Source organism: Cercospora kikuchii (assembly GCF_019650295.1).
Source record: "Cercospora kikuchii DNA, contig_00006, whole genome shotgun sequence".
Lineage (NCBI taxonomy): Eukaryota > Fungi > Ascomycota > Dothideomycetes > Mycosphaerellales > Mycosphaerellaceae > Cercospora > Cercospora kikuchii.
This window is the reverse complement of record NW_025408587.1, coordinates 1,519,197-1,545,911: the sequence shown is the minus strand read 5'-3', so window position 1 is coordinate 1,545,911 and position 26,715 is coordinate 1,519,197. Positions and strand designations below refer to the sequence as shown.

At 53.8% G+C, this 26,715-nt stretch overlaps 11 protein-coding genes across 11 annotated transcripts; 5 read left to right on the top strand and 6 right to left on the bottom strand.

Annotated features, from left to right (window-relative positions):
- Positions 1-130: 130 nt before the first annotated feature.
- CKM354_000951900 (uncharacterized protein) lies at positions 131-2,389 on the bottom strand (the record flags this gene model as incomplete). The annotated part of the gene is made up of 1 exon (XM_044804944.1): positions 131-2,389. The coding sequence occupies one exon, from the start codon at positions 2,387-2,389 to the stop codon at positions 131-133; it is 2,259 nt and encodes a 752-aa protein (XP_044660879.1).
- Positions 2,390-2,645: 256 nt separating this feature from the next.
- CKM354_000951800 (U4/U6-U5 snRNP complex subunit LSM3) lies at positions 2,646-3,048 on the top strand (the record flags this gene model as incomplete). The annotated part of the gene is made up of 3 exons (XM_044804943.1): positions 2,646-2,771; positions 2,825-2,948; positions 3,011-3,048. The coding sequence occupies 3 exons, from the start codon at positions 2,646-2,648 to the stop codon at positions 3,046-3,048; spliced, it is 288 nt and encodes a 95-aa protein (XP_044660878.1).
- A 579-nt stretch (positions 3,049-3,627) lies between these two features.
- Positions 3,628-5,760, bottom strand: CKM354_000951700 (uncharacterized protein; the record flags this gene model as incomplete). Its single annotated transcript, XM_044804942.1, has 2 exons — positions 3,628-5,026; positions 5,246-5,760. 2 exons carry the CDS (start codon positions 5,758-5,760, stop codon positions 3,628-3,630), a joined length of 1,914 nt encoding a protein of 637 aa, XP_044660877.1.
- Positions 5,761-6,788: 1,028 nt separating this feature from the next.
- CKM354_000951600 (uncharacterized protein) lies at positions 6,789-9,490 on the top strand (the record flags this gene model as incomplete). The annotated part of the gene is made up of 2 exons (XM_044804941.1): positions 6,789-8,810; positions 8,900-9,490. The coding sequence occupies 2 exons, from the start codon at positions 6,789-6,791 to the stop codon at positions 9,488-9,490; spliced, it is 2,613 nt and encodes an 870-aa protein (XP_044660876.1).
- A 541-nt stretch (positions 9,491-10,031) lies between these two features.
- CKM354_000951500 (uncharacterized protein) lies at positions 10,032-12,866 on the bottom strand (the record flags this gene model as incomplete). The annotated part of the gene is made up of 2 exons (XM_044804940.1): positions 10,032-11,005; positions 11,054-12,866. The coding sequence occupies 2 exons, from the start codon at positions 12,864-12,866 to the stop codon at positions 10,032-10,034; spliced, it is 2,787 nt and encodes a 928-aa protein (XP_044660875.1).
- Positions 12,867-13,452: 586 nt separating this feature from the next.
- On the bottom strand, positions 13,453-14,607 carry CKM354_000951400 (orotidine-5'-phosphate decarboxylase; the record flags this gene model as incomplete). The annotated part of the gene is made up of 1 exon (XM_044804939.1): positions 13,453-14,607. The coding sequence occupies one exon, from the start codon at positions 14,605-14,607 to the stop codon at positions 13,453-13,455; it is 1,155 nt and encodes a 384-aa protein (XP_044660874.1).
- Positions 14,608-15,732: 1,125 nt separating this feature from the next.
- On the bottom strand, positions 15,733-17,822 carry CKM354_000951300 (uncharacterized protein; the record flags this gene model as incomplete). Its single annotated transcript, XM_044804938.1, has 5 exons — positions 15,733-15,811; positions 15,919-16,198; positions 16,252-16,943; positions 17,025-17,560; positions 17,613-17,822. 5 exons carry the CDS (start codon positions 17,820-17,822, stop codon positions 15,733-15,735), a joined length of 1,797 nt encoding a protein of 598 aa, XP_044660873.1.
- Positions 17,823-18,949: 1,127 nt separating this feature from the next.
- CKM354_000951200 (uncharacterized protein) lies at positions 18,950-20,168 on the top strand (the record flags this gene model as incomplete). Its single annotated transcript, XM_044804937.1, has 3 exons — positions 18,950-18,974; positions 19,038-19,614; positions 19,667-20,168. The coding sequence occupies 3 exons, from the start codon at positions 18,950-18,952 to the stop codon at positions 20,166-20,168; spliced, it is 1,104 nt and encodes a 367-aa protein (XP_044660872.1).
- Positions 20,169-20,520: 352 nt separating this feature from the next.
- Positions 20,521-21,969, top strand: CKM354_000951100 (uncharacterized protein; the record flags this gene model as incomplete). The annotated part of the gene is made up of 1 exon (XM_044804936.1): positions 20,521-21,969. One exon carries the CDS (start codon positions 20,521-20,523, stop codon positions 21,967-21,969), a length of 1,449 nt encoding a protein of 482 aa, XP_044660871.1.
- A 522-nt stretch (positions 21,970-22,491) lies between these two features.
- Positions 22,492-23,522, top strand: CKM354_000951000 (uncharacterized protein; the record flags this gene model as incomplete). The annotated part of the gene is made up of 2 exons (XM_044804935.1): positions 22,492-22,681; positions 22,738-23,522. The coding sequence occupies 2 exons, from the start codon at positions 22,492-22,494 to the stop codon at positions 23,520-23,522; spliced, it is 975 nt and encodes a 324-aa protein (XP_044660870.1).
- A 245-nt stretch (positions 23,523-23,767) lies between these two features.
- CKM354_000950900 (uncharacterized protein) lies at positions 23,768-24,951 on the bottom strand (the record flags this gene model as incomplete). Its single annotated transcript, XM_044804934.1, has 5 exons — positions 23,768-23,941; positions 23,996-24,319; positions 24,371-24,432; positions 24,489-24,746; positions 24,795-24,951. 5 exons carry the CDS (start codon positions 24,949-24,951, stop codon positions 23,768-23,770), a joined length of 975 nt encoding a protein of 324 aa, XP_044660869.1.
- Between the last annotated feature and the right edge of the window lie 1,764 nt (positions 24,952-26,715).

Below are 26,715 nucleotides of genomic sequence, written 5' to 3'. Positions count from 1 at the left end.
ATTTAATATAGTCGGTCACTCCTGCAGTGGGGGAGTGCCCTTATCCAAGGGTTGGCAAGTATTGTGTATTAGAACGTAAATGAGGCCATGCTGCACATTTGAAATGTTTTTACATTGATTCTAGTGGTATTTACAAGTCCAACGACTTCGCGTCGTCCAGCTCACCCACAACAGCAGAATACTTCGGGATGGAAGTCTCAATGAGCTTACGATCGTGGCCGTTCGTAGTAAGCGCCCGCCGCATCCGACGTCGCTTCTCCATATGCCGTTTGATTTCTTCCGACTCTTCGTGATCGATCATCCATGTGTCACCGACATATCTTCTGCTCTGCGACTTCAGCTGCGTCATTACCTCGAGGATATTCGCGTATGCAGCTGCGCCGTGCTGCCGTTCCCTATCGTCCCTCAATTCGACTTCTACGAATCCGGTTGCGGTTTCGTAACGTGGTAAGTCGCTCGCGAATCTGCGCCACTCCCACAAAACGCGTGGAATTTCGAGCAATTGTTCTGCTTTGGCCGCAGACATCGACGATTTCCGTTGGTTGACCGAGATTAGAAACATGCGGATCCAGTTCCTTAGCCAGAAGTCGTTACGTCGCTGGATCAATCGTGCATACTCCCATTCTCGCCTGACGTGCTCCACGACTTCTTCTGCTTGCTGCTCCCGCAACGCGGCGATCAAGCGATCACGAGCGGCCCTGGCTACCTCCTCGTCCTCTTGCGCAAGCGGCAGTGCTTCATTCATTCTGTCAATCATTTGAAACGTCATGTTGCCGTCCGCCAGGTTGGAAATTAACCGGTTGTACATGGCTAAGGTTGGCGTGATCGAGTATGGAGGCCCCTTCATGGTGTTCCACAAACTGATGACGCTGGCCCATGGAAGTCTACCAGGACTATCCTTATCAGTGAGCACGTAGGTCCATTCAAGAAGCGCGTCCCACGTTTCACGTGTGATGTCAAGCCTGTAATTTCGGGCAACGAAATCCACTACACGCAACGCTGTCGGCAAGTCGTTGTTCACCCCAAAGGCGTGTGCCAGAGTTGCGAGCAAGCCCTCGTTCGGTTGCATTGACGGATTGTCTGAGAAATCGGTGGGTGCAATAGACACCTCATCTCTGGATTCCATGATGGCTGGCACATCAATTCCCCAAACACGATGCAACATCGCGTTGACTGTTTTGATGTCGCCTTCTCGCGCGCAAGCTGTAATCAGGATCCGGAAACTCTCCACATCCGCAACAGCGCCAAAGGCCAGCATCTCACTAAAGGTCTTCATCGTCTTTTCTTTGATGCCGCTGTTTCCAATGCGATAGTTGCCGAAACGGAAAGTGTCGCGAGGCTTTGGCGCTGCCCTCTTCATCATAGTGTAAGGAACTACGCGCGCCTTTCGCCTCATACCAGCATTATGCCAACCATTCCATACCATGGAGGCCATATAGTGATTGAAGCACTGTGTACTTGGATGAAGGCCGTCCTTGACCATGCTTTGCCAGACCGTGTTCGCCGATCTAAAACTCCTCAATGTGCGTGCACTGCGCAGCAGTGTCGTGTAATCCTCGAGGCTCGGTGTTTCGCCTGCGACGCGCCTAATCTTGAGAGTCCGCAGAATCACTCCATTGTAGTCGAATGCAATTTCTCGCATTTTTGCAACGCGCATGTGTTCTGCCATGGCATTGCTGATATCCATATGCGCGTCCGCCAACCGCTCAAGGAAATCCCCGGGCTGCACAAGATTGATGATGGCGCTGAACATCGGTGCAGGAATTACAGAGAGGAATTCAAAATCGTGCTGCTGAGCTGCTGAGAACAAGCATCGGATGGTAAGGTCCACAGATCTTCTGCTCAAGGCCAACGGCAGCTCTGTTTTGTAGTCCACAGCCAATAGCGAGTCCTTCGGTATCGATGTCTCCGGAGTTGCGTCGTCGATGTCCGGCGTGTCTAGAGAATGCTCTGAAGGATCTTGTTCAAACTGCTCCCACAAAACATCAACCCTGCCTGCTGCTTCCGCCCCATGCTGTGTCTCCTGGGCCCCAATATGGCTGGCCTCGTTTCGGTCGAAGAAGTCAGCCTCAACGCCCGACGCTCGTGCAGCCCGTTCGTCCTGATTCCGCTCGCCAGACCGCAGTTCACCGGACCCAACTCTTCTCACGCTGATTGTGCGTTCCCTTTGTAGGCCCCATGCTCCACGAGGCTCCTCTTGTGCAGCTTGATCTTCTGATCCATTCGACCCCGGCCATTTCAACGATTCGTCGCTATAGCCGCGCCGCTGCTTATGAGCGCGACACTCCGCGCACACCCAGTGGGCCCTCTTCGTGCTCCCAGAAGTCCACAAGGTTTGGATCGTTCGTCGACTTTCAAGCTGTCCCAAGCGGACCAGCAATGGATTCATAGGCGTTTCGTTGGCATGGCCTAGCGGTCACTACCCCACGGGCGAGGCACGGTACATTGACGGGATGAGGTGGTGGTGAGCACAGTCCGCGGGAGTGCCCCATACAGCAGGGACGCGACAAACGCGACTCGAAATTTCCACTTCGCGACGTGCATCTGACTCGCGCTGCCGACTTCACTTCAAGCGACATCAGTCAAAACCACCTTCGTCATTGGCATCGATCCCGAACGAAGCGACACCACGCACTTCTTGCACCATGGCCGAATCTCCCGATACCGGCGCCAATCCCGTCAGCGAGCCACTTGATCTGGTGCGCCTGTCGCTCAACGAGACCGTTTTTGTGAAGCTGCGAGGAGACCGCGAGCTGGCGGGGAGGTTGCATGTGAGCACGATCGCTGTTGCATGCTGCACTGGGCCGTGCTGATGGGATACTAGGCATATGACAACCATTGCAACTTGGTGCTAGGCGATGTTACGGAGACAGTCTACGTATGGGATGAAGACGATGAAGAAAACGTGCGCACAGTGAAGAAGCAGTCGGAAATGCTTTTTGTAAGAGGTCGGGGGACACAACAAAAATGGCAAGAACGGACATAATGACTGACCTGTTTCGCTGTACAGGGGACTCCGTTGTCCTGATTTCGCCGCAACAATCATGAGCTTGATGTGAGGGACTTCGGCGATGACCGCAAGTGCGGCACGCGTGTGAACAAAAGCTCGCGTTGCGATTTCGTGCCACGTACGGAGCTACCTGGAGTCCACCCGCGGAATGCTGAAGCCCGACTTAAAAGGCCTCTGGGCATATCTCCAAAGAGTCAACCGGCCTTGCAGTCTATGAGGCTAAGCGTGCTACCTAAACTCTAGCTCTGCGCTGCACTTCAGAGCGGATCCGAGGATGCCCAAGCTTCTCACTCATCGACAAACCACATCACATCTTCTCGCATATGGAAAGGAGGGCGTGAGAGAGCACCTCCTACAATGCCGACACTGCAATGGAGCTGCTGCGAGGCCCTTTCGATATTAGAGCTCACGATCCTGTTGAGAAGGAAGCGGTTTGAATGCGTGAAACGATGGCTCTAGCTCTGAAATGCAATCGCCATCAATCACGAAACCTCACGAATTCAACTGAGCCGCCCTTATGCATCTACACCACGCCAATCTCAGCTTCGTGTCCTATAATTCCATCTCTCCCGCTTTTCCTTGAAATGATTGCGCCGACATCTACACAAAACGCATAATCAACGTCGACCTCGCTGTCGAGGCATCCGCAGGCCTGCCTTGATACCCCGCCGCGTGCCCCACGCTCCAATCTGCTCCCACAGCATTACACCAAAGACGAGCACCATGAACGCCACCAAAGCAGGCGCAGCAACCACCCAGAAGAAACTGAATGGGTGAGCTAAACCTGCACCTGATGCAAAATTCATTCCAAAATAGCCGGAGATGAACGTCAAAGGCGCGAAGAAAACCGTGACGATGGCAAGCACAAACATATAGCGGTTTGTATTGGCACCCACGGTGTTGAAGATCAGCGTCGAGATGTTGTTGGCACTGGCGTCCATCTGTTCCAGCGCTGCAATCATGGTAATACAGTGGTCGAGTACGTCACCGAAGTAGGTATGTGCGAGTGGTGTGATAGTGACACTCGCACTATGAGGACGTCCCGGAGCTCTCTTTCTGTACTCAGAGCTTGATCGAATTGCAGCAGGAGCGCCTTCCCGATCTCGACTTGACTGAGATGGAAGGAAAGAAGGTGCCTGCTCTGGAGCGCCGGTGGTACTGCCTGTCGAAAGCACTGTATTCGCCATAGTTGCTGAAGGCGCGCCGTGATCTCGTAAGGAGTTGACAAGGTGTACAATCGGCTTGAACAGATTCTGCAACATATCGATCTCTTCGCCAAATATATGCAGAGCTCGCGAGGTTCGAATGTTCGGATTGGTCATAGCATCGATCTGCAGCTCCTTCCTCGACTTGTTGTAGGCATCTCGAACTGGCACAGCGAGATCGACGATGGCATCGATTATAGCCTGCGTTATGAGAGACGCGTCGCAGCTCCGTCTGAGCATTGTTTCCTGACTGTGCAATCGCTCCAGAATCGGTTCTTCAACATCCTCGGCAGAGTGCTCGAAGAAAGAGATCACGCTGTTGTCGCCAAGCAGAAATATGGAGACTTGCTCAACACTGACCGCCAGGTCCTCTTGAGCCAACGCGCTGTGCTTTTCCATCCAAGCTGTATGCTCTGGTATTTGAGCACTCTCATACCGGTGGAGAGTCCTGACGGCTTTGATGGGCGACTTCTCCGAGAGCCCACTGTGTGCATTGACGTACTCGTCGATCTTTCCGTCGCGGTCCCGGTCCAGATAGGTCGGTAAGACATTTGATTGTCGAGGCTTCCACCACCTCTTCCAGAGTCCGTGCCGCCGCTGGCCGTGCTTTTCGAATTTCTCGTCAATTTCTTCTTCGTCATCATCGGAACTGTTGTCACCATCCACGCAGCTACATTTCTCGTTACGGCCCTTGTGCTGATGCATTCTGACCAGTTTCTGTAGTGTAAGCACAATGAAGGCGTGGTCTGCGTACCAGTCCACTTTCGTGCGAGTTTTAGTGTGGACCAAGTCTTCGACTGCCAAGCGGTGTCTAGTGTAACAAGAAAAGTAAGTGTCTGCACAAGAATAGCACCTGCAATACTTGACCCCACGAGCACCGGACCAACGATTGATCGTAATCGCCAGAGACATGCCACTGCCCGAAGAGGTGTAGGTTGCTGTGCAAGTGATCATGGACATGGACACCATTGTACCACATTGGCCCGGCTGAGACAATGAAGACTGGTTTCTCCAAAAATGCTGTACTTACAGATTATACTTGTTGCCTAACAGACGAATCACGTCCCATGAGAGTCCGTTGACGCTAATCCATCGACAGGGAAATGCATCTCCCCGCGGAATCTCGAGTGCTTGCGCCAAGCTTTGATTGTCGCATCGAACACGCGAGACATTTTCATCGCTGAAGTCGATGATATTGATCTCGCAGTCATTCTTCAATTTCTTGAGATGCGACGGAATCTTGTCATCTTCAGCCGAGGTGTCCACTCCGGGTTCGGCACCAGGTTGAAAGTGTTCATGCTCTGTAATGTGGTCTGGTTCGTGGTAAGCAGTGATAGTGTTTGAACGAGAGTGTCTCGCCGTTCGCCTTCGTCCCAGAGTGTCAATCGAAGGTACCGAAGCATTCGAGTCCATGCTCCCTTGTGTCCGCTGTCTGGCAAGCTTGGGGCTGGTGGGCGATGCCACTGCAGGTGAAGGTGCAGGTTGTTCAGGCACGAGGAGCGTCGGCCTCCTGTTCGGACCATCGAAGTCGCGTACTGTAGTCATCGCGATAATGTGTACTGTTCTTTTGCGCGGTCTTGTCGAGTGGGCGAAATCTCGTCATCAGCCGCGTGAGCTCTCAGCCACGCGAACTCGTCCGAAGGAGTGAACGGGATCTGGTCCAGCGACCAAGACATTGGCCTCTGCCCGGCCTTGACCAGCAAAGAGAGTGAATCGGTATCAATACTGTATGATGTGCAAAAAGAGAGGTAGCCATCACGTGTTGCTCACGTGAAAGGGAGGTCGACGCCACATGCAGCTCGCAACAGCTTAGCGCCAAAGGGCGAACCCGAACGCCGTGCACGACATTGCGATGCATCGACAACTGACACTGACCCCATCGGGATCATCCACCAGTTCCGACCCGACGGACTCTCGCGTGGCACGTTCACGTTGGCGATGCATAGGGTGCGGCGGGGAGAGCGAGAAGCAGCGTGGCCACTCGAGGGAGTGGTGTGGAAATAAGCTCGAGGACCAGCGATCCGAGCATGGGTGACCCGGGTCGTGGCAGTTCTGCAGGCGCAGGAACAGGCAAAGAACCAAAAAAACACCTGGCACGCAATCCTCGGAGCCACCAAACGGGTTGGCGGACATGCGCATGTGCAGCGCACGACTGCGCCTTCCTCTCCAATGCACGCCGTCGTACCTGACCCAATAAGGCGTGAAGCTCGCCGTTGGACAGCCCCACCCGACACCAACTCCATTCACGAGCCACTCCCGCGACAGACCTGGACGCGCGGCAACACATAACTCATTCACCTACATCGACATCGCCTAACAGCTGCAAAGTCACTATAATCTTCTCACGCGCGCCATCACGTGCGCGGCTGATGCCTTGAAGGATCTCGACCACTAGCGCCGTGTGGTGGCACAGCTGAGCTCGACCTGCCTATTCCTACAGGACCAAAAAACACCGAGGATCGTCGCGAGCCAAGCTGATTATAGGAGCATACACACGTCTCTGTTCCGTTGCGACGATTGTGCTCCTTTATTCTACTCGTTCTGGCGTTGCCAATACCGAACTTTCTGCCAAGATGGCCGAAGAGCCTCAACCGACGTCAATCGCTCAGCGCATAGCCGCATTGAAGCTACAAAACGCCGGTGGTGGTATACCTATCCAAAACTCACAAGGTTTCCAGAAACCGACAACAAATGGATCAAGTCAGGCTGTTCCAAGGCCTAGGCCGCCTCCGCCACCTAGGCCGAGTGTCCCAGCGAGACCAGACCGCTCACAGGCGGCGAGTGTGCCTCCTGGAATTGATAGTGGGCCTTCGCCAAATAGAGCGGTAGGCAATGAGCCTGATGGGGCGCAACCGAACGTGCTGGCTATGAACGGTACAAGTGCAAGGCCAAGGCCACCCCTACCAGGGCGGACGTCGACTCAATCGTCGCAAGCGCCGGCTTTGCCATCAAGAACGCCGTCTGGCCCCTCGCCTGCACTGCCTCCAAGACGACCTTCAGAAGCGCCGTCTCAGAAGGAGTTCGCGCTCACTAAACGTGCATCCAATGAGTCAATAAGCTCAATAGCCACAGGGAGGTCCTCCGCTTCTGCCATATCCAACGCTACCTCTTACACGTCGGTCGGTGGCGAACGCTATAAGATTCGAGCTCCTGACTATGATCCTTCTTCTTTGCCAGCATTACCACCAAAGCGCACGAAGGAGGAGAAGGAAGCGGCGGAGAAGAAGTACAATGGTGCTCGGCCCCTCAGGCACTCGAAGTCAACACCAAGGATCGCACAAGTACAGGAGGGCACCACTCCACCACCGATGCCGACTCGACAGCCTGTTATTCCGCCACCTGTCCCTACGCAGACCGATACTGTGCAGAACCAAGTAGAACCATACATCCCGAAAAGACCTCAACCACCGCCTCCACCAAGTAGACAAAGCCAACCTCCACTGCCAACAAGGGCATCGACGCAAACGACAGTGGTGCCAGTCTCGGCTGCATCGTCTGTCCGAGCAGATCTTGCACCGCCTCCGCGACCTCGAGTTTCCGCGCTATCCATGGGATTTGGCAACAAAGAGACGAGCACGCCTGCGCCTGTTCCCGCCGCAGGGCACCAACTTCCTTCGAACGGCAACCCTGGAGCTCCCCCGCCTATACCAGCGAGCTCGAAACCGGATCTTGCCGCCCTCAAGGCATCCAAACCGCGGTTCAATGCCACAGCCACGCCAACAGCATCGGCACCTGCGGCAGGCGCTCTTGCAATTACATCATACTCACACTTCTCAGAGGTACTGGCGACGCACCGCATCGTGATGGCGGATTTCTGGGCGCCTTGGTGCGGACCTTGCCGCAACTTTGCGCCTGATTATGAACGTATGGCAAAAGAATATTGCCGTCCGAATCAAATAGCATTCGTCAAAATTAACACCGACGAGAACAAGGACATTGCTCAGGCGTACAAGATCGAATGCTGGCCGACCCTCATCGCCTTCGAGCATGGCGCAGAGATTGACAAATCTCTCGGAGCCAACGAATATTGGTTGAATCAACTGATAGAGGAGCGTGCGAAGCGCGCTGGTATCAATTTGTCCGCACCAGTGCCAGCTGTAGCCCCTGCAGCGCCTTCTACGGCACCAGCGAACTCCTGCTTGCATTGTCGTGACTTCTCTGGTCCAGATGGCCATGCAGCACGGTTTCCACGTCAATCGATTCCGTCGCAGGACGTGGGATGGCTTGCGCATCAGCTCACCTCTCCATTTCCCTCTCTTACGGACAAAGCACGGGCTATCTTCGCGTGGCTCCACCACAATATCGCGTACGATACAGTAGCGTTCTTCGCCAACAACGTCAAGGGGTCTACTCCCCAGAGTACATTGCAATCTGGCCTGGCTGTGTGCGAGGGCTACGCTGGACTTTTTGCTGCTTTAGCCATGAAAGTGGGCATGGAATGTTTCGTGCTCAGCGGCGCCAGCAAAGGTTTTGGCTATACACCTTTGCAACCCGGACAGCCAGTTCCACCCTTCGCCTCGACGCACGCCTGGAACGTTGTTAAGATCGACAATGGCGAGTGGAAGCTCATCGACTCCTGCTGGGGATCTGGAAGTGTAAGTGTCATCTTCTTGAGCAATACCTCACTCCATGCAACGTGCAAAGTAGAAGACCTTTTTGGGGTATCACTGACTCCATTATCTAGGTGACAGCTTCGCAGACCTACGAGAAAGCCTTCAAGCCTGACTGGTTCACCATGTCGAATGACCTTTTCGGGCTTTCGCACTATCCACAGGACCGAAACCAACAATATCGCACAGACGGGCGCTCGCTGTCGTGGGAAGAGTACTCCATGGCCAATAAGGACGGCACAGGTGCCATGGTCTTCGGCAACGCAACAGAAGAAGGTCTTGCCAAAACCTCGTTCCGGCCTGTCGACGGCAAGATCAACCTCGCACAGCAAGGCCCGACTACACGCTTCTCATTCCAAAAGATTTGCCGGCATTGGGATCCAATCAAAAATGGGTCCGGGCCGTCTTATCTCTTCGTGCTGCTCATCGATGCGCAGGAGAAGAAAGGCGAGAACAATCTGCCACCGTTCAAGACTAATGGCGAAGTCTGGTGGTGCGATGTACCCACCCATCACCTGGGGCAATCCGGGCAGAAGGTGATGTTGATAGCATTGACGAAATTCGATGGCCGTGATGGACGAGGATTATCTATGGAAGATTATATGCGCCGCAAAGGCCGCGCTGGCTGGGCTTCTGCAGGTATCGCGTCCTGGGAGATTGCATGATCTCGGACACGATGACATCTGCCCGTAATACCTTGCCGAGGTGTCAAGTTGGGAACAGTAGAACAAAATAATCGGAAGTTGTCCTCTTCGCTTTACCTCGATCATGCGACTGCGTCGCTACGAGAGACAGCTTGCCTTGGAAGCGCTCCGAAAGGCAGAGATGCGAGAGTAAGAAAGTGTACGAGGTCCTCGAGCAGGAGGACAGAGTGTCTGAGTTTAACATGCTGCGTTCCGCCAATAGAAAGCAGGGTGCTTTCGTCCTCAGATTTTCGAAGTTGTGGGTTCCGAGGGCATCTGCAAATACAGCGGCCACGGTTCTGACGTAGCATCAAGTCGTTCAGGACTAAAGTCGTTCTTGATCTGGCACAAAGTGGTGGTCTTCATCATGAGAATAGATCGACCAGGTACTGCCAGCTGCTGGTGCGCTGTGCCAGTGAGCGAAGTGAACATATCTACACATAAACATATCTGAAGATGAGGATCGGAGCCTCGAGAGCAAGCAATTATCAGCCGTCGTGATGAACATCAGTTAAGATGTGGCTCAATACTCATCCCAATTGATGTTGCTGTCATCGAAGTCGCCATCGACGAAATTCGACTCGTAATCCTTCGCCTTTGTGACACCAGACTTGTCGATTGCGCTCATACGTTCCTTGTTCTTCTCTTGCAGTTCCACCCTTGCGAGCTTCGAGTAAAAGGCGCGGACCTTCTCGTGTGCCTGCACCTTGCGAGCATCGAATCTCTGTACGCATAGTCCGTCCATCTTGGTCGCACGACTCAACGCGACATACGCCTGACCCTTCTCGAAGACACGACCAAGGTCGACTTTCACACGATCAAGTGTCTGACCCTGCGCCTTGTGTATAGACAAAGCCCATGCCAAGATCAACGGGATCTGTGCACGAGATGCCTGAACTTCCCCGTTTGGTAGTTCGATCTTCCACGTCTCAGGCTCGCAAAGAAGGTCGCGCCAAGTCCCGTCCGCAATAGCGAAGCGGACCAAAGGCCATTTCCGAGAAGTGGTGACACCTTGCATCATTTGTCGCACGTCCATAGGAGCACTGTCACCGGCATTTGACTGCACGGTGCCGCCGGGCGATTGCAGAAATGCGGCTTCGTTGTTGTTGTAGCTGTCGAATTGGCGTTCGTCCATGAAACCGATGACGCGGCCCAGCGAGCCATTCACCAGCGTCTCGTCGATGTTCTTGATAAGCATGACCTGAGCGCCCTTTTTCAGTATGATGTTCTCTGGCGCGAGGCAGTTCGCAAGGAGTCTATCGCGTTGAGTTTTGTCTTGTATCGACCCGCCATCCCGCGCAGGAAATTGGAACACCTCCCCTTGCAGCTGTGCAAGACGCTCGGTGTTGGCTTTATCGACTTCCTGACGAGTTGGAAACAGCTCAGTCGCTTCAAGTGTGTCCTCGTAATTCAGAGGCCTCGAGAGCCGCTTGAAGGCCTCGATGGATGATTGTGTCAGTCGGCCCTCACGCATCTCATTGAGCATTCCAGCGAAGACTGTGAATACGTTAGCATATTTCGAGAAGTTTTCGGAAATCGACCGACCTGGATCTTTCTGACGGAAGACATGATGCAGTCCGATGGTGTGCTCAATGGTTGTTGGCCACGTTGACGCATCGAATGCAAATTTAGCAGCTCTTCCACCTTCTGGCACTGGCGGCAACTGGAAGAAGTCGCCGGTGATCACCAGTTGGATGCCGCCGAATGGTCGTGCATTATTGCGGATTTGACGTGCAATCGACTCTAGCTTGTCGAAAAGCTCGCCATCCACCATCGACACTTCGTCCAGAACCAGAACCTTCGTTCTCATCCAACGGTGCTTCGCTTTTTGATTCTTTTTGATCTTGCGTACCAACTCAGGCACCTCTTCCTTTCCGAGCCCAATGCCAGCAAAGCTGTGGAGTGTGACACCACCAACGTTGCAGGCAGCAAGACCAGTCGAGGCCGTAACAGCAATGCGATCTGGCTCGCGTTGATACTTCCTTCGAAGTGAGGCAATGATTTCTCGCATCAGGACAGATTTTCCTGTACCTGCAGAACCGGTGAAGAACACGCTCTTCTTTTTCTCAATAACGAGCTCGAGGACGTGCTGCTGTTCGTCACTGAGGAACACCTTCGCAGGACGCTTCTGTTTCGTGGTCGCAGCTTTGACTGACTCCTCAGTGCCTTCAATCATCTTGCCTGATGTCTTCCGTGTCTCTTCGCGTTTCTTCTTCTGTTGCTCTTTCACAGCGCTTGCAGTCGTGTTCCAGGGATATGCAGATTTGTCCCTCCTATCTTTGCTCGGCGCAGGCGTTGCAGTAACAGGTCGTGGTCGATGCGAATTCCCGCTCACGGTGTGATTTGGCTCCGGCTCTTGCGATTTCCCCTCGAGCCATGGCAGAGTCCTACGCTTGGCGGGTTTAGGCTGTGGTGAGGTGGCAGTTTGTTTGCTCGCATTGGTGCCGATGAACCCATCGAAAGCGAATGTCTGAAGTGATCTCTGCGGTCGCCCAGTAGGTTGGAAGTGCTCAAGCGGCGACGAAGACCAAGGCAAAGGTGCACTACTGTTCGGTGCCTGGTCTGTCCTCGCGTTGTACTTTGAGCCCGAGTCAAAGTTCGTGAATTCGAAATCATCTCTTCCAGCTGCTGCATCGATCGTGGCCGGCTTTGTGGAAGTGGTGTGGAAGCTACGTTGTCCCGTTGTCTTGGGCAGATGTGCTGAGAGATCTGGGTAGCTGACGATGTTTGTGGTGGTTTTCCTTGCCACTGGCTCTTCCACATCCAGATCTATATCATCATCGAACTCGTTCTCGTCAAACAGAGCTTGAGGAATGACCGTCTTTCCTGGTTGTCCCCCAATCACGACCGGCTGATATCGTGAACCCGCGTCTTCGTCAAAGGCGCCATCGAACGACTTCGCAAGGCCGCTCGATGTGCGCTTGATTCCAGCCCTGGAAGGGGAGCGAGAGGTCCGCAGGCCATTGAGACTCGACGCTGAGCTGGGTTTGAGAGGATTCTTGTAGCCTGGGTTCGTTGATTGCTTCTGGCTGGAGGACTGCGAAGAGAAGCTCGCCTGCGAGATCTGTGCCAGCCCGGTCTTCCTCTCGTACTCGTTGTGAGCCTTGCGCAACATGTTGATATTCTCCTGCCGCGTCGGAAATGTGTTCAGTGGGCGGGAGTGGGCAGACGAGGTGCTCGCGAAAGGGACGTGCGCGCGGCGGGCGCGTGGTGGTGTTGGGGGAATGGCAAGGGCGGCGGCAGGAAGTCGCGTCCTCCCTCCTGCAACGCGTCCGGTGATCATCCAGTGGAGGACGAAGGCGGTGGTCGCGCAAAGTAACACACCGAGGAGGTTGTCGGCCGGCGATGCGTCAAACATTGATGGCTCTACGAAGGCATTACTATCCCGCAACGCGAAGGGAGCGCGTTGATCCGTGTGGACCAGGGTCGCGCTCTGCAGCTTTCCCACTATCAAACTCTAAATATCCCACAAACAAGTCTTCGCTTCCCCTTCTGGAGGACCACTTGCACTGCGAAACTGGAGGAGTGCGTATATGCTCGCCTTCAAATTCGCTCGACGCATGTTGATGCTCTGCCACATATGCCGCTAGCCAATGGCCCTATTCTTCCGCCTGTAAGAAAGAGAAGCGAATGAATAGAATGGAATTTTGATTTTGCCAGTATCTTTCATATGCTCATGATGTTTTTTCGTATTGTCTCATTCCCATATCTGTCGCGTCATTGGACATCACGATCATTCGGTTGCTCCATTTCATCAAAAAAAAAACCCCCGCCCTCTTTCAACGTTAGAACTGTCACCGCTACCAAGCAAAAGGCTCACACTTCGTGCTCTCGCACGGCAGAGCCCGATCAGACCAACACCTGCGCTATGCTGCTACAGAACACATCTGTAAGCCGAAGAAACCATGTTATTGCAAGGCACCCGCCACAAATGAGTTATGCGATCATTGTCGTTGTGTTCGCAACGATCTCACACGTTGCTTGTACGCCTCCCAGCCTTGAGATCTATATTCCAGTGCAACCCTAGCGCGTTCTCCTGGCGGAGCACCAATGATGCCGCGTCCGACGATGATCGCGTCTGTGCCTCCTTGGCCAATGACTTTATCAGGAGTATTGTATTGCTGACCCTTGCCGTCTCCTCCTGCTTGCAGCTGCACGCCCGGTGTCATCGTAATGAAATTGTCATCCGGAGCTTGGTTCAGTGATTGCTGGGCGATAAAGCCCATGACGAAGTCTCGGTTTTCTCTCGCATGCTTGACGCAGTCGGCCGTGTATTCGGGCGTGAAATAGTTGTTCGCACTGCTCATCTGAGCCAGCAGGAGCAGGGAGCGCAGGAATGGAGGTGGTGCGAGTTGGGCTAGAGCCTCCGGATCATCTCCCTCGTCTTGCCCATCGCCTGACTCCACGCGTGAAATTGAAGGCCGCATGTGGGGCTGCGGACTAATCGCTTCAGACTTCATGCTGATGGTGGTGCTGACCGAAACGACGGACTGCTTCCTCATCCTATCAGTCGTGTCTTCTTCGTATTCGTCTGCAGAGTGTGCGCCATTGATGTTTTGCCAATTGTCGTCTTCCTCGTCGTCGCTGTCCTCGAAATCATTGACTGGAGGCACTTTCGGCGAGGCTCGAATGTCCGTGGAGACAGAAGTATTGTGCGAGTTGATGGCCTTTTGTGCTGCCTCTGCCAATGCAGGTATGATGGCTGCGCCTGAATGAATCGTCGCGTTTACTATAGGAGCCCAACGCACGATTGATAGAGGGCCACTGGTGTACTGCAGCTGCACGGTATTGCCAATGTCCATGAATTTCCGGTCCTCAAAAACCAAGAACTTCTTTCGTCTGGAGATTTCGTTCAAGCCTCGAATAGTCTTTTCGCCAAAGTCGCTGATGATGTCGGCGTGTGTCTTGAGGATGCAGATGTGGTCGCCCACCTCCTCGGCGATGCGTAGCAGCTCATTGGTCGTGGTGACATCGGCGGACACGCACAGGTTGGTACGCTTGATGTGGATGAGACGGAGGAGGTACGTGGCGAGCGGCGTGAGGTTGGGGTCTTCGGAGCGCTCAGCGTAGGTCTGGCTCAAGGTCGGATGGCGAGCCATGGTGCAGCTGTGGGCGGGCGTGTGCTTGTGCTGCCGGGGAGGTGCTGGATGCTCTCGCGCTGGTGGAGCTGCGGGCGAGCGCAGAGCAGAGGAGGAGCAGCGCAGAACAGCAGGAGCAGGAGCAGGTCAAGTAGGCGAGAAGGGAGAGTGGACGGCCGGTGGGCGGAGGGGGCAAGGCCGAACGTGTGTCGTTGGTGTTGGCGAGGTTTCGCGGTGTTGTTCTCTACGCCGTCAACCGACACTAGCTCTCGCGGCGTCAATCTGTTGCCAGCATGCAAGTCGTAAGTGGGACAAGCCAAGCAGCAGCAGATGGGCTCGGTCTAGAAGTCGTCAAATACAGAATGTCAAATCACGTCTCGCTGGCACAATGCTATCTATCTCGCACTCGCTCTCCTGCGCCAGCCCGCACTCTGCACAGCCTGTGTTCCCTGCTGCTGCTACTGCTGCTACTCCCGCTGCCATTCTGCCCCTCTTGGCCAAAATTGCCCATTTTCGAAATTCCTTTCCAGGCCCAACTACGCCGCAGCGGTCCTGTCCCTCTTCAGAAAACGCCCGACCCTGGCACTGGCGCTGGCGCCGCAGTGATGGGCGGCGCCGATGCGGCGGCAGGGAATGCTTAAATCACCTTCCGGCGAATCACACATGCTGGAGTCTCGCCGGATGGCGGGCTCCGTGAAAATCCACCGACCACGGACACAATCTCGGGACCGTGGGGGCCTGTTCGACGCTTTTGATGTTTCGATGCAGGCTGTCGTACGACCATTGCACCGCCGCTGTACCGCAGGAACAGAGCACCTGATCAACTGATGATTCTTCACCGACCTACCGCTAGAGAGCAAGGACAATTCCTTTTCCCAGCCGCCTCGTCCTACGTTACACAGAGATCTGATCTATGTGTGACTGTCGCAGCTATACAGGATCTCGTCGAGAACAGACAGGCACGCATCAAGGACGACACCAGGACTGGGCCATTCTGGGTAAGCGAGACGGGTAGATCACATTCGCGATTCCAATGTATGTCATATCTATATCGCTGGGGCCTCTCGCGGATTGCTAATGGGCCCTTGACTGTTTACTATTGGGCGGGCCTCTCCCTGTTCGCACTGTACACTTCCTCATCATTCGTTACGTGCTACCGCCTGTTTTGGCCACGAAATGTCTCGTTTGAGCCACTTCCCGTGCGGAGAGAGGCGCTGCTCCATACCTGCAATTAGTCAGCTAGCTGTCCCACGGAGCTGTCGTCCCAAGGCTTCTGCCCTGCTACTGCAAGGCCGATCTCAGGTAATTAGTCAAAGATGTGGAACGACTCACCAGGCAATGGCAGCCATTCCGAGGAAAGCGGCGATGCAGCTGAAGACAAGAGCAACGATGCCGCGAGCTGTGAAACCCGAAGGCAATGGCGCAATACTCAAATTCTGACCGGTCAGGTCCAGTGCGTCTTTCGTGTTGCCTGCCGCGTTGCCTGCGATTGGTGTTGGTGTCGCTGCCGCTGCGCACGCGTCAAGGTGGTTTTGAGGAATTGTTAAGGTCTCTTGGAGAGAAAGAGGCGCTTCAATCATTGTCGCAACTAACCCACTAGCAAGATGCCATTCTGCCGATCGTCAGCATTCTGCTCGCCATCTGACATGATTCCACACTACTCACCTAGATGGCAATGGAATAGCCAAATTCCTGGGTTATCGGCTGTAAACCTGATTACGAAATTTCCTTGCGGCCGAACCCAGAAAGTATCACGTCTCATAGGCCGAAGTGGGTACTCGCTGTGGTTTGAGGGGTCGTAAAAGCCGTAATCGTCGGGGCTGCGCCACAAAACCTGAAAATTGTGTCCATGTAAATGGAATGGGTGCTTGCCTGGGTCGTCGTTGTTCAGTATGATCTCTATCACATCGTTCTTGTTGAGTATGTAAGAGTTCGTGTCCCGCCCGTATACTGTGGCGTTGTTTGCAAATTCACCAGTAGTCAAGGCAGAGTAGAGAGTTGGAACCTTTGGACGCACGTAGGTGATGCCGTTGAAGAAGGCATAGTTCGCTCCATTGCCCAGGTTGTTCATCGAAAGATCGAGGTTGAAGGAGTAGTCGACCTTGTCCAGAAGCTCCATCCGGTCGTGCGGTACCAGATCAAAATCATCGAACTGAGCGTCCCAGCTGTCTAACAGAGCAGGCGCCGGCTTCGGCTGGGACTCATCATACACGAGCCAGCTAGTAACATTCGTCGGCAAGCCTGGTGGGATGGCATCGAAGAGGTCCGTGTCCATCGAGGCGACGATTGCGAAGTTTCCGGCGCTGGTATCGTTCTTGGTCGTCACCAGGAACCCATAACGCTGTGCTGCGGTAATGCTACGAGCCGAACTTGTCAGACCGCAGACTCTGGCAATATGATATCGTCTGGTGACATAAAATTAGGCAACGGGTACTTACTAGATCATTTCGGCATCCGCAGGTTCTGTGTACACTCCATCGACTTCGATGATCCTCATAGTGTGACCTTCGATCCAGAAGTATTGACTGGCGAATGCGCCAACGTTGACCAATCTGAAGAAATATGTTTTGTTTGGCTCAACCGGAATGGTCAGGTTTTGGGTGTCGTTCATCAATGCAGACTTTGGCACAGGTTCTGCACCAGTCGGATTCTCAACGCTGATGAACCAATCCAAGAGTCCAGGCATCTGGTCATGGTACCAATCTGAGATTGAGAGAGCAACTTCTGTATCGTATTGGCCAAGGTATGGGTTTTCGGGATCGTGGACTACAAATTGACCACGCATGCCATCTGGATATTGTCCCCGGCTATGTGAATGGTACCAGTATGTTCCTGGCTGCTGAATGGTGAAATTGTAGACGAAAGAAGAGCCAGGTGGAACGTCACATTGAGTGACACCAACTGGGCCGTCCATCTCGTTGGTGCCATTCTGGAACAGGCCGTGGAAGTGGATACTCGTGCTTTGATTGCCGAGCTGTGATAGCAGTCAGTGGATGGGCAATCGATGCAATCGTAGCATCGCAAACCTGATTGTTCATGTTGACGATCACTCTGTCGCCTTTCGTGATGTTGACCGTAGGAAGCGGCCACTCATTGTTGATGCCAATGACCGGTCGACTGTGCATGCCATCTGGATTGCGGGCCACCCAGGTGATGTTCCAGTCAAATGTCCTTGTTTCTGCAGCGACATGAGTTGCCAGCAGCAGTAAGCTTGCAAACAGCTTTCGAAGAGCCATTGCGAGAGCGTGAATCGCGACAAGAGACACTGAGCGCTCACAATAATCGCAAGCTGACGTCGCAAGATGGAAGATTAGATTTGATTGATAAGAACGGCAGCCACGCTGCGAAGTGAAGCACTCCGGTTGTCGGCGGACAGAGAGGCTTGCTTCGATAGGGTCTGCGAAGGATCGAGCATCTGATTAGCGAAGATGCAGTGTCCACGCGGGTCCCCAGTCCTGTGCTGTGGAAAATTGTCGACACCAGGTGAAGATAAGCGACGAAGTCAAGCCGCTCGTACCCAAGTCTAGTGGCGTTCCAGCTCGAGCTGTCAGAGCCAAGGTGCAACAAGCACGGTTGAATCGGCCGTGCTCGCCTCGGCGGCAGCAGCGAGCAACGCTCCCAAGCCACCTCGCTTCTCGAAGACGCAGGGCCAGAGTGAGCGTTGTTCATCTCGTGTTGCGGGAGCCCAACCCACGCTGCGGGCAAGCGAAGAGGTGGTGTGAGCTTGGGTGTCGAGCAATTGTGGCTTAAGCTTCGCTGCAGCATTGGCAGAGCTTATTTACTTAGCGCAATCCGATTATCAGATGGTTGATCTAGACTTTCGAGCCTTGGATGGGTGAGAGCCACTGCCGCGTCGCCGGGCGCGGGCTGCCTTCTGGGAGCGAGACAGTGACAGCAGGAGTGACCGCGAACAGCAGCATGTCCAGCAAGTTGCGTCAAATTGAGAAGGCGCACCCACGTGGTGAAGCCTGCCCTCACCCATGCCGATGTGCTGATGAACCCTAGTTCCAGTCTCAGTGCAAGAGCATCGAGCTGTCGGCAGCTCACAAACCATTGGAGCAGTGCCGCGCTGCTCGCGCTAAGTCTCGCACATCCCACTTGTCGCGCACTCGCGATCCCAACGACGCACCACACAGCTTGCTTGTCGCTCCGTCACGTCCGACACCGGCTGCGGCTGCCTTCTGGCTTGTTCGTATTGCCGACCGTTTGGCTTTTTGGCGCGCGCCCGCCGCAGAGCTTCCCTGACAGCTTTTATGAAACTCGTGCTTCACTTTGCAAGATCTGATAAAGCTCCATTTATCTGATCATCTCGTTTTGCGTACGACTGCTGAAGAGGCCAGCTCAAGCTCCAGCGAGTTCCAAGATGGTGAATGTATTCGCGGTACCCGGTAAGCCTCATGACCGTCGCAGCACTCTTTCCTCATCTTGACCGCTGACTGCTTGGCTTGTAGTGTTCTTCATTTGCTTCCGAGAGTGTTTGGAGTGCACAATCGTCGTTTCCATTCTGCTCGCTTTCCTCAAGCAAAGTATCGGAGGACCCGAAAGCGACCAAGCAGTGTACAAGAGGCTCTTGCGACAAGTATGGCTCGGAATAGGTTCAGGTCTCCTGATCTGCCTAGTCATTGGCGGCTCTTTCGTCGGAGTCTTCTATGGACTTGATAAGAATTACTTCAGCAAAGCCGAGGACCTCTGGGAGGGAGTCTTCGGGCTCATCGCCTCCATAATCATTACCGTGATGGGAATCGGACTGCTGCGTGTATCCAAACTCCAGGACAAGTGGAGAGTGAAGATCGCGCAAGCCCTTGAGAAGCACCACGGCAACCAGGGACTCGGCGTCAGATCCCGCTTCAGGATATGGTGCGAGAAATATGCCATGTTCCTACTCCCGTTCATCACAGTGCTCCGTGAGGGTCTGGAAGCAGTCGTCTTCATCGGTGGCGTAGGTCTTGGTCTTCCCGCAACATCGTTTCCGCTCGCTGTAATATGCGGACTGCTCGTGGGCTGCGCGATCGGTTATTTAATCTACAGGTAAGTGCTTTCAGACCCCAACCGAAGAATGCCTCCAGCTCATATCGCGCAGAATCGGCAATACCGCAAAGCTCCAGGTCTTTTTGATCATCTCGACCTGCTTTCTGTACCTTGTCGCAGCAGGTCTCTTTTCGAAAGCAGTGTGGAATTTTGAAATGTATGCCTGGAGCCAGCTGACTGGTGGCGACGCTGCGGAAACTGGATCTGGCCCAGGTTCATACGACATCCGCAAGAGCGTTTGGCACGTCAATTGCTGCAACCCAGAGATCAATGGAGGAGGCGGCTGGGGCATATTCAACTCGATCTTGGGCTGGACGAACTCGGCAACCTACGGGTCCGTACTGGCGTACAACCTGTATTGGCTGGCAGTCATCGTTGCATTCCTTTCGCTCGGCTTCTACGAAAAGCGAGGGCATTGGCCACTAATGCAATCTAAGCTGCCCAGTCAGCAGTCAGATGTGAATAGCGATCACCTGAGTGAGGACCATGTCGCAGACGAGAAGACGACTGCTACGGTCGTTACAAAGCCTCATGGCCAGGAGACCTTGGCATGAGGACAGTGGTGCGCACGACGTGCGATTCACGATAGTTAGAGCATGATACAAAGGTATGTTTGCGTCAGTGTGTGTAGAGTACGAAGCAAAATGAGCTCAAGTCATGGTGTTGTAACAACTCAAGTGTCGCGTGCTGAAGTGCGTGGAAGTGCGTTGCTGAGTGGACCCGAAGGGGCATCTCTCATTGGTCAGTCGCGCCTTCCATCGTGAGGCCAATTCACTCTCCAACTTCGTCGTCATGGCCTCGTTCGCACACAGCAGTATATGTACTTGATCAATCGACGACAAAATGTTCTGGCCTTATCCCTGAGTTGATTGTTGAGCGCCTCAAAGCAGGCTCCCTCATTTACAAATGGCACAATATGGTATGCCGACACTGTCACCGACCGCTCGGCGAGGCGGCAGTGAACGCAAAACCAATGCCCCAAACCGATCGCCAGCCTCAGCGAAAGCGAACAAGACGAAAGCGTTGCCAGTCATAACAAAAGATGATAAGGTCGGGCCGCACATTGACACAGCGACCGAAGTGGCACGCGAAGAGGCTCGACGTGAAGGAAGCCCGATTGTGGAAGAGGACAAGAATGCCATCGACAATCCTCGTGGCGATGCTCACGGTATCATCGCGATTGATGGAAAGGGTGACATTGTTCTACACATTGAGCATAAGACGGCAGCTGCCACTCTGGGCCAGAGATATCGTGTCTCATCCGCAGCTCTGAAGAGCACTTCGAAATACTTCGAACGTTTACTGGACGGCCGGTTCGGCGAAAGTGCGAGAATTGAGAAAGAGTGCGTTCTTCTGCGCGATCAATATGGGACATTGGACAAAGTGCCGTCGTCCGAGCTGCCAGTGATACCAATCGAAGATATCGGCCGCATCTCTGCGGTCAAATCGATCGAGGCCCTTTGCACAGACTTCCTCCTCATTCTCCATGCCAGAGATACGAATACGCCAGTCCCTACCGCGAATCTCGCCAATCTTGCCATCGTCGCCGATCGATTTCATGCGCTTGATACTGTGCGCCTATATTTGTCACGCAAGAGATTGATTCGAGCGATTGAAGGAAAGACTACTGCGAAAGCAGAGTCGAGCCTGAGTGAAGAGCGAGTTCGGCAGCGGATACTCATTGGTTTACTACTCGATCACGCACCATGGCTGGACAGATATTCCGCACGCCTCATCACGAGTGGCTCAAAGAGTTGGACAGGAAGTCGAGCTGAAGAGAGCGATATCATGTGGTGGAATCTTCCTCACGGCCTCGAAGAAGAGTTATTGACGCGACGAGAATACATTTTGGATATGCTGCAATCTTCTGCTGCGCAATTTGTGGGACAGTACTTGTCCCGTGAGCGTCAGTGTCGTCTTGGCTACGACTCCTCGGCAGCATGCGACAGCTTTCAGCTTGGAGAGATGATACGATTTCTCTCACGCTGCGGAATACTGCAAGTCAAGGGACTGCTGTATGACGCTGCAGAGCCGCCAGAGCCATACATTGGTGACATTTTCACGCTCATCGACTCCCTGCGCCAGGTGCCCGAATATCAGATCGATCGCAATCACAGCCACTGCGGAATTCGGGGCCGTTTGATCTCAATGCTGGACATGGTCATCGACGCGCTCCATTATGTAGGCGTTTGCGCCGAATGTTGGACCTCTAACCGCCACGAACACGCCTGGATGGATCTGAAAAGGCCTCTGCTATGGCGGAGTCAGGCTTACCGCTCAAGAGGCCTGCCACACACAGAGCTGCATGCTCAGGTGCGGACGATGTTCACTGCGACCGAGAGAGACTGGAAGTGAGCTTAACTCATGACATTGGGTCCATAAAGAACGCCGCTGTTCTCGTACAAATTTGCGGCGTGCTATCAATGTGACATATTCCGTGATCCTATCGCGTGCTACGGCGTCCAGTCACATGTCCGGTGATCGGTTGCCATCAAAGGAATGATTGGGGCTGCTGCGGCTGTGTACAGCCTGGCCGCAGGGCAGTGCAGTGCTCCGGACCCCGCACACACCAAAGCTCAGGACGCCATCGTTATACACGACAGTTGCTCTTGCACTGTCGCCGCCAACTCGCATGTAACAATTGCAGGCACTGCAATGGCATGTCAACATTGGAGGACGCCAGACTTCGCCTTCAATCATTGATGGTATCAGCAGGCAGTGCAGCCCTCAGTAAGTGCGCCAACTTGCGAGCAATAAAGACATTTAAGACCGTGGTCCACTACATGAAGTTTCATTCACTTAAACCTCAGATCAATGAGATTAGTGGAGTCACTGCGGAAAGATCCACCCTTTGTCACCATTGTGCAAGCAAACAAAATGGCAGCGACTGACACTTACTCTATTTCCACTTTCCAGCCTTGTCGGACTGACTCTTCGCTGCGCAATCAAAGTACTATGTTGTCTTCCATCAAACATAAGCTTAGCCGTAAAGGCGGCAGCACTGGTAGAAAACGAGATAGCGACATCCATCCACAACAAAAGAGCGCACCTTCCACGAGGCGACCAGGTAGGTCACAAGACTGCGCTTTTCCACGAGCAGCGAGGCTGATCATGTACCAGTAGCACAACTGAGTAACAACCCATTCGCAACCATGGGCGATGCACCGCCCGCATATTCTCCAGCTCCTAATGCAGCGCCCACCATAACAGTGTCTGCGCCAGTAGAACAGGGCGCTGACGATCCATATGCCTTCCTCACAAGTTTCGATACCATCTTCCTAATCGACGACAGCGGTTCCATGGCAGGTGGGCGATGGCGCGAGACAGGTGAAGCGCTCGAGACAATCACTCCAATCTGTACCGCTCACGATCAAGATGGCATCGATATCTACTTCCTCAATGCCAAGGATTCCGACTTCCACCACAACGTCACGAGTGCGGCTACTGTTCGCGAAATCTTCCAGACAGTGCGACCAGGAGGCGGCACGCCCACTGGACAGCGCTTGAACGGCATCCTGAGACCGTACCTTCGCAAGTATGAAAGCAGTCCGGAAACTGTCAAGCCGATCAATATCATCTGCATAACGGATGGCGAGCCCAGCGATGATGTGGAGAGCCCTTTGATCGCTGCTGCAAAGAAACTCGACAGGCTCGATGCTCCAGCCTGGCAGATTGGCGTACAGTTCTTCCAGGTCGGTCGGGACGAGCAAGCAAAGCTACATTTGAAGCAACTCGATGATGAGCTGGCTGAGATTGCGGGCGACGATGATTTACGTGATATGGTCGACACTGTGCCATTCACAGGCGCTGAAGGGACACAACTCAATGGCGAAGGTATTCTCAAGGTCGTTTTGGGTGCGGTCAACAGGCGTCTGGATCGGAAGAAGAGTAAAGATCTTCATCGCTGATCGGCGGTCGGCTCTCGAGACAGCTTGGACTGCAATTGAGGAATACGTTAAAAGCAGCTCCCAGGTCAATTCTGGGGGCTGCTGTAATGCAGATGCAGTGCGGCCTAGTGCTGATGGTAGATTTGCGTTTATTAGCAAGGCCGAGCACGCCTTATCTCTTCACTGAATGGCAGCAATTAGAGGAGCCTGACAAGACAGGAGCTTATGTACAAGAGTGGACTTTGTAGTATGTCTAATATCCCCCTTTAGTAGCTGTACGACCCGGCCGGTAGGCCACCGTCAGTAAGTAGAGGTCCTCCGCAAGTGAAGACACTTCCCTCTGGAGCGCCGAACAAGACATCATCATCGAAATATTCTTCACTGTAGTCAATATCGACGCACTTCCAGTTGTCTGGTGGCGAGCCGCCGAGTGGGCCAACCTGCATTCCCAAAATCAGCGGTCATTCACAAATGCAGCGTTGAAGGAAACCTACATGTGGGCAGTGCACCTGTGGTCGGACCTTGGTCAAGATGACGTGAATCACACGGCAAACGACGTTGTCGCCCCAAGCTTCGTCGAAAGAGCCGAATGGCTTTGCTGACAGTTGTGCGATGCAGTCCTCGGCGCTCGAATATTGCTGGTTGGCACCAGTGCATGTCTGCTGGATGCCGGCGCACAATTGTTGCGTGGTACCGTTCTGGACGAGTGGGTTTCCGAAATCAATTCCATTTGCGGCATTGGTCCATGCCTCTAAGTTGGGGATCCATGCGTGGTATTTTAGGACCTTGCCATCGTCGTCGAAGCGCCAGAATGCGACCTGGTAGAATGTTAGCAACTTGCCCAAAGCTCAGTGCAGAGACCGACGTGCCTGCGACAATGTCGAGACTGGCTTTGTAGTGTCCAACTCCAACGTCTGTGGATCAACGTGTCCTGCAAGGCGACATCAGCGAGAGCAAAATGACAAGGTCATGGCAGTCGGCACGCACCTGCGCGAAAGTATACCAGTGAAGCAGCTACTTCCGGACAGCCCGAGGTGAACTCTAGAACTTCTGATCGGTAGAATGCAACTCCGTTGGATCCTTGCGGTGTTGGGGCAAGAGAGAAAAAGTATTCGATACTGTCATCGAAGCCAGTGAAGTTGCCCACGGGAGAGACACGTCCCGTGGCCTGGTCAGCGAAAAGGTGAGGTGGTACGGCGGAAGCTCCTTGCGCGACGATTTGAGCGTTGTTCGGGTATACGGTCACTGGTAGAGTTCAGCGTTCATCGTTCACGCTCGGTTAGGGTTACATACAATTGTAAATCTCGCGAATGGTCTGGAGATTCCTCTTAGCATAGTCTGGCAACTTCGAATGTCGCTTGGCCAATGCAGCGCCATCTGCAGGGAGCTTGACTGCCGAGGCCAGGCTCGCGAGCACAAGCAATGGGAAGGAGAGGCTAGAGGTCAACATGGTGTTTGCCAAGCGAACAAGCCTTTGTGGTCGCAAAGAGAAGAAACTTGCTCAAACCAGCTCAAACAGAGGTGCAGTGCAGACATATAAGTTGCGAGGGACAGCCCAGTCGTGCTCGAATGACGATGCGAAGACCGACACTGGCATCTTGCTTCTGCATGGCTGCCCGCGCTGCCCTTGTACGGAAGGCGGATGCACGGTATGACACAAGTTCTGACAAGCCGACTCCAAGGCCTGCATAATCAGAATCAGCGTGATCATCAGACTGGAGATGAAATTGGAATATGGACGCCGGTTGGAAGCACGAAACTCCGATGATCGAACAGGCATTCTTCCGCTCTGCATCACTACAAAACTTGGTCTTTTCTCACGAAATGGCCGCCAAATCCAGGGGAAGACCGTAGTCGAGAGCCTGCTGTCGCACAGCTACGAATTGTAGCAGGGTTTCAACGCTTGACGATACTGTAATTTGGTAGTACGGACTGTGAGACGCTCGTACGGGAGCTGAAACTAGCTGAAGTCAGTTTCAGACTTCCAGTAAGCTCAACCGCTGACAACACTGCCACTGTATTGGAGTTGGATGAGTGAGCGCATGCGCCGAGAGAATTAATGATCATGGCGCAGTCGACAGCACAGCAAGGACACGTCCATGTCGATGGAAGGACGGGGAAAGCCAATGCCAAGCCATGTCGAGAAGTCACCATCTGCGGCCCAGTCGTGACTGCCGTCCCGCGATCCTGGCCGCTGGCATCCGCACATCCTTCCTGCTGATCATTGCAGCCCGGACTCTTACCTGTGGAAATCTCGCCCACAATTGCATATTTTGATGACCGCGAGAACCGGACGCGCTGCCATGTCGCCCTTGACAATGGAGCGAGACCGAACATCAACGGACAGCCAAGGCTGAAACGCACCAAGTGCTTCCCCTTCGTCTACCGAGACCTAGACTTTGAACACGCCTAGATGCACAGGCTCGTCGGAGCGCTCTACAGACTCTTCGCTCCGCGTGCCGCCCCCCTCGGCTCTCGGTCGACACGCTCGCCGAGGACTTCATGAAAACAGACGCTGGACTAAGAGTTGTGTTCCTCTCCGCGCGATACTCTGTGACAATGTGAACGCGTACAAATTAGACAGCACCCTCCACGGTCTGTGCGCTGCCAGTCATGAGGGAGTAAATTGCCAGCCGGACAATGCTAGGGATATCAAGGCAGCACCTGCGGCAAAAAGGTCAAACTGTTCCGCGCTCTTCTTTTGGAGGTGCCAGGCCAGTCGAGCGAACTGAGGCGATGCCTGGACATTCGAAGACATCTTGCTGCTTCCATCGATCCCAGGATGTGGATTTGGCAAAAGATTGCGGATTGCGAACTCTTTGAAGGATCTTCTACTCTTTGGTCGAGCAAAAATATCGTATGGTCACCTTCTATGTACCCGCTTTGAACCTCTCGTAGGATCTCTCTGGATTCATGTTCTGTGATGAGTGGGGCGGAATATTTCTGGCAGCCGAACACGATATTCGCCTTGGCGTTGCGGGTACCTTGCAGCTATATCGAGGTGCCACACCTGGCTAGTCTGTGTTACACGTTCTACCGACATACTCTCGAGATCCTGCGAATCACTAGCGATACAAAGCTGAAGTGCAGGTCCCACATGTTGGACGACTAACATGATCGTCGCCTGCAATGACAGAATCGCTGCGCTGCATTGGAAACGCAGCAATGGTACCATTGGTGATTTCTGCAAACGCGGATAGATCCTTGAAGCGAC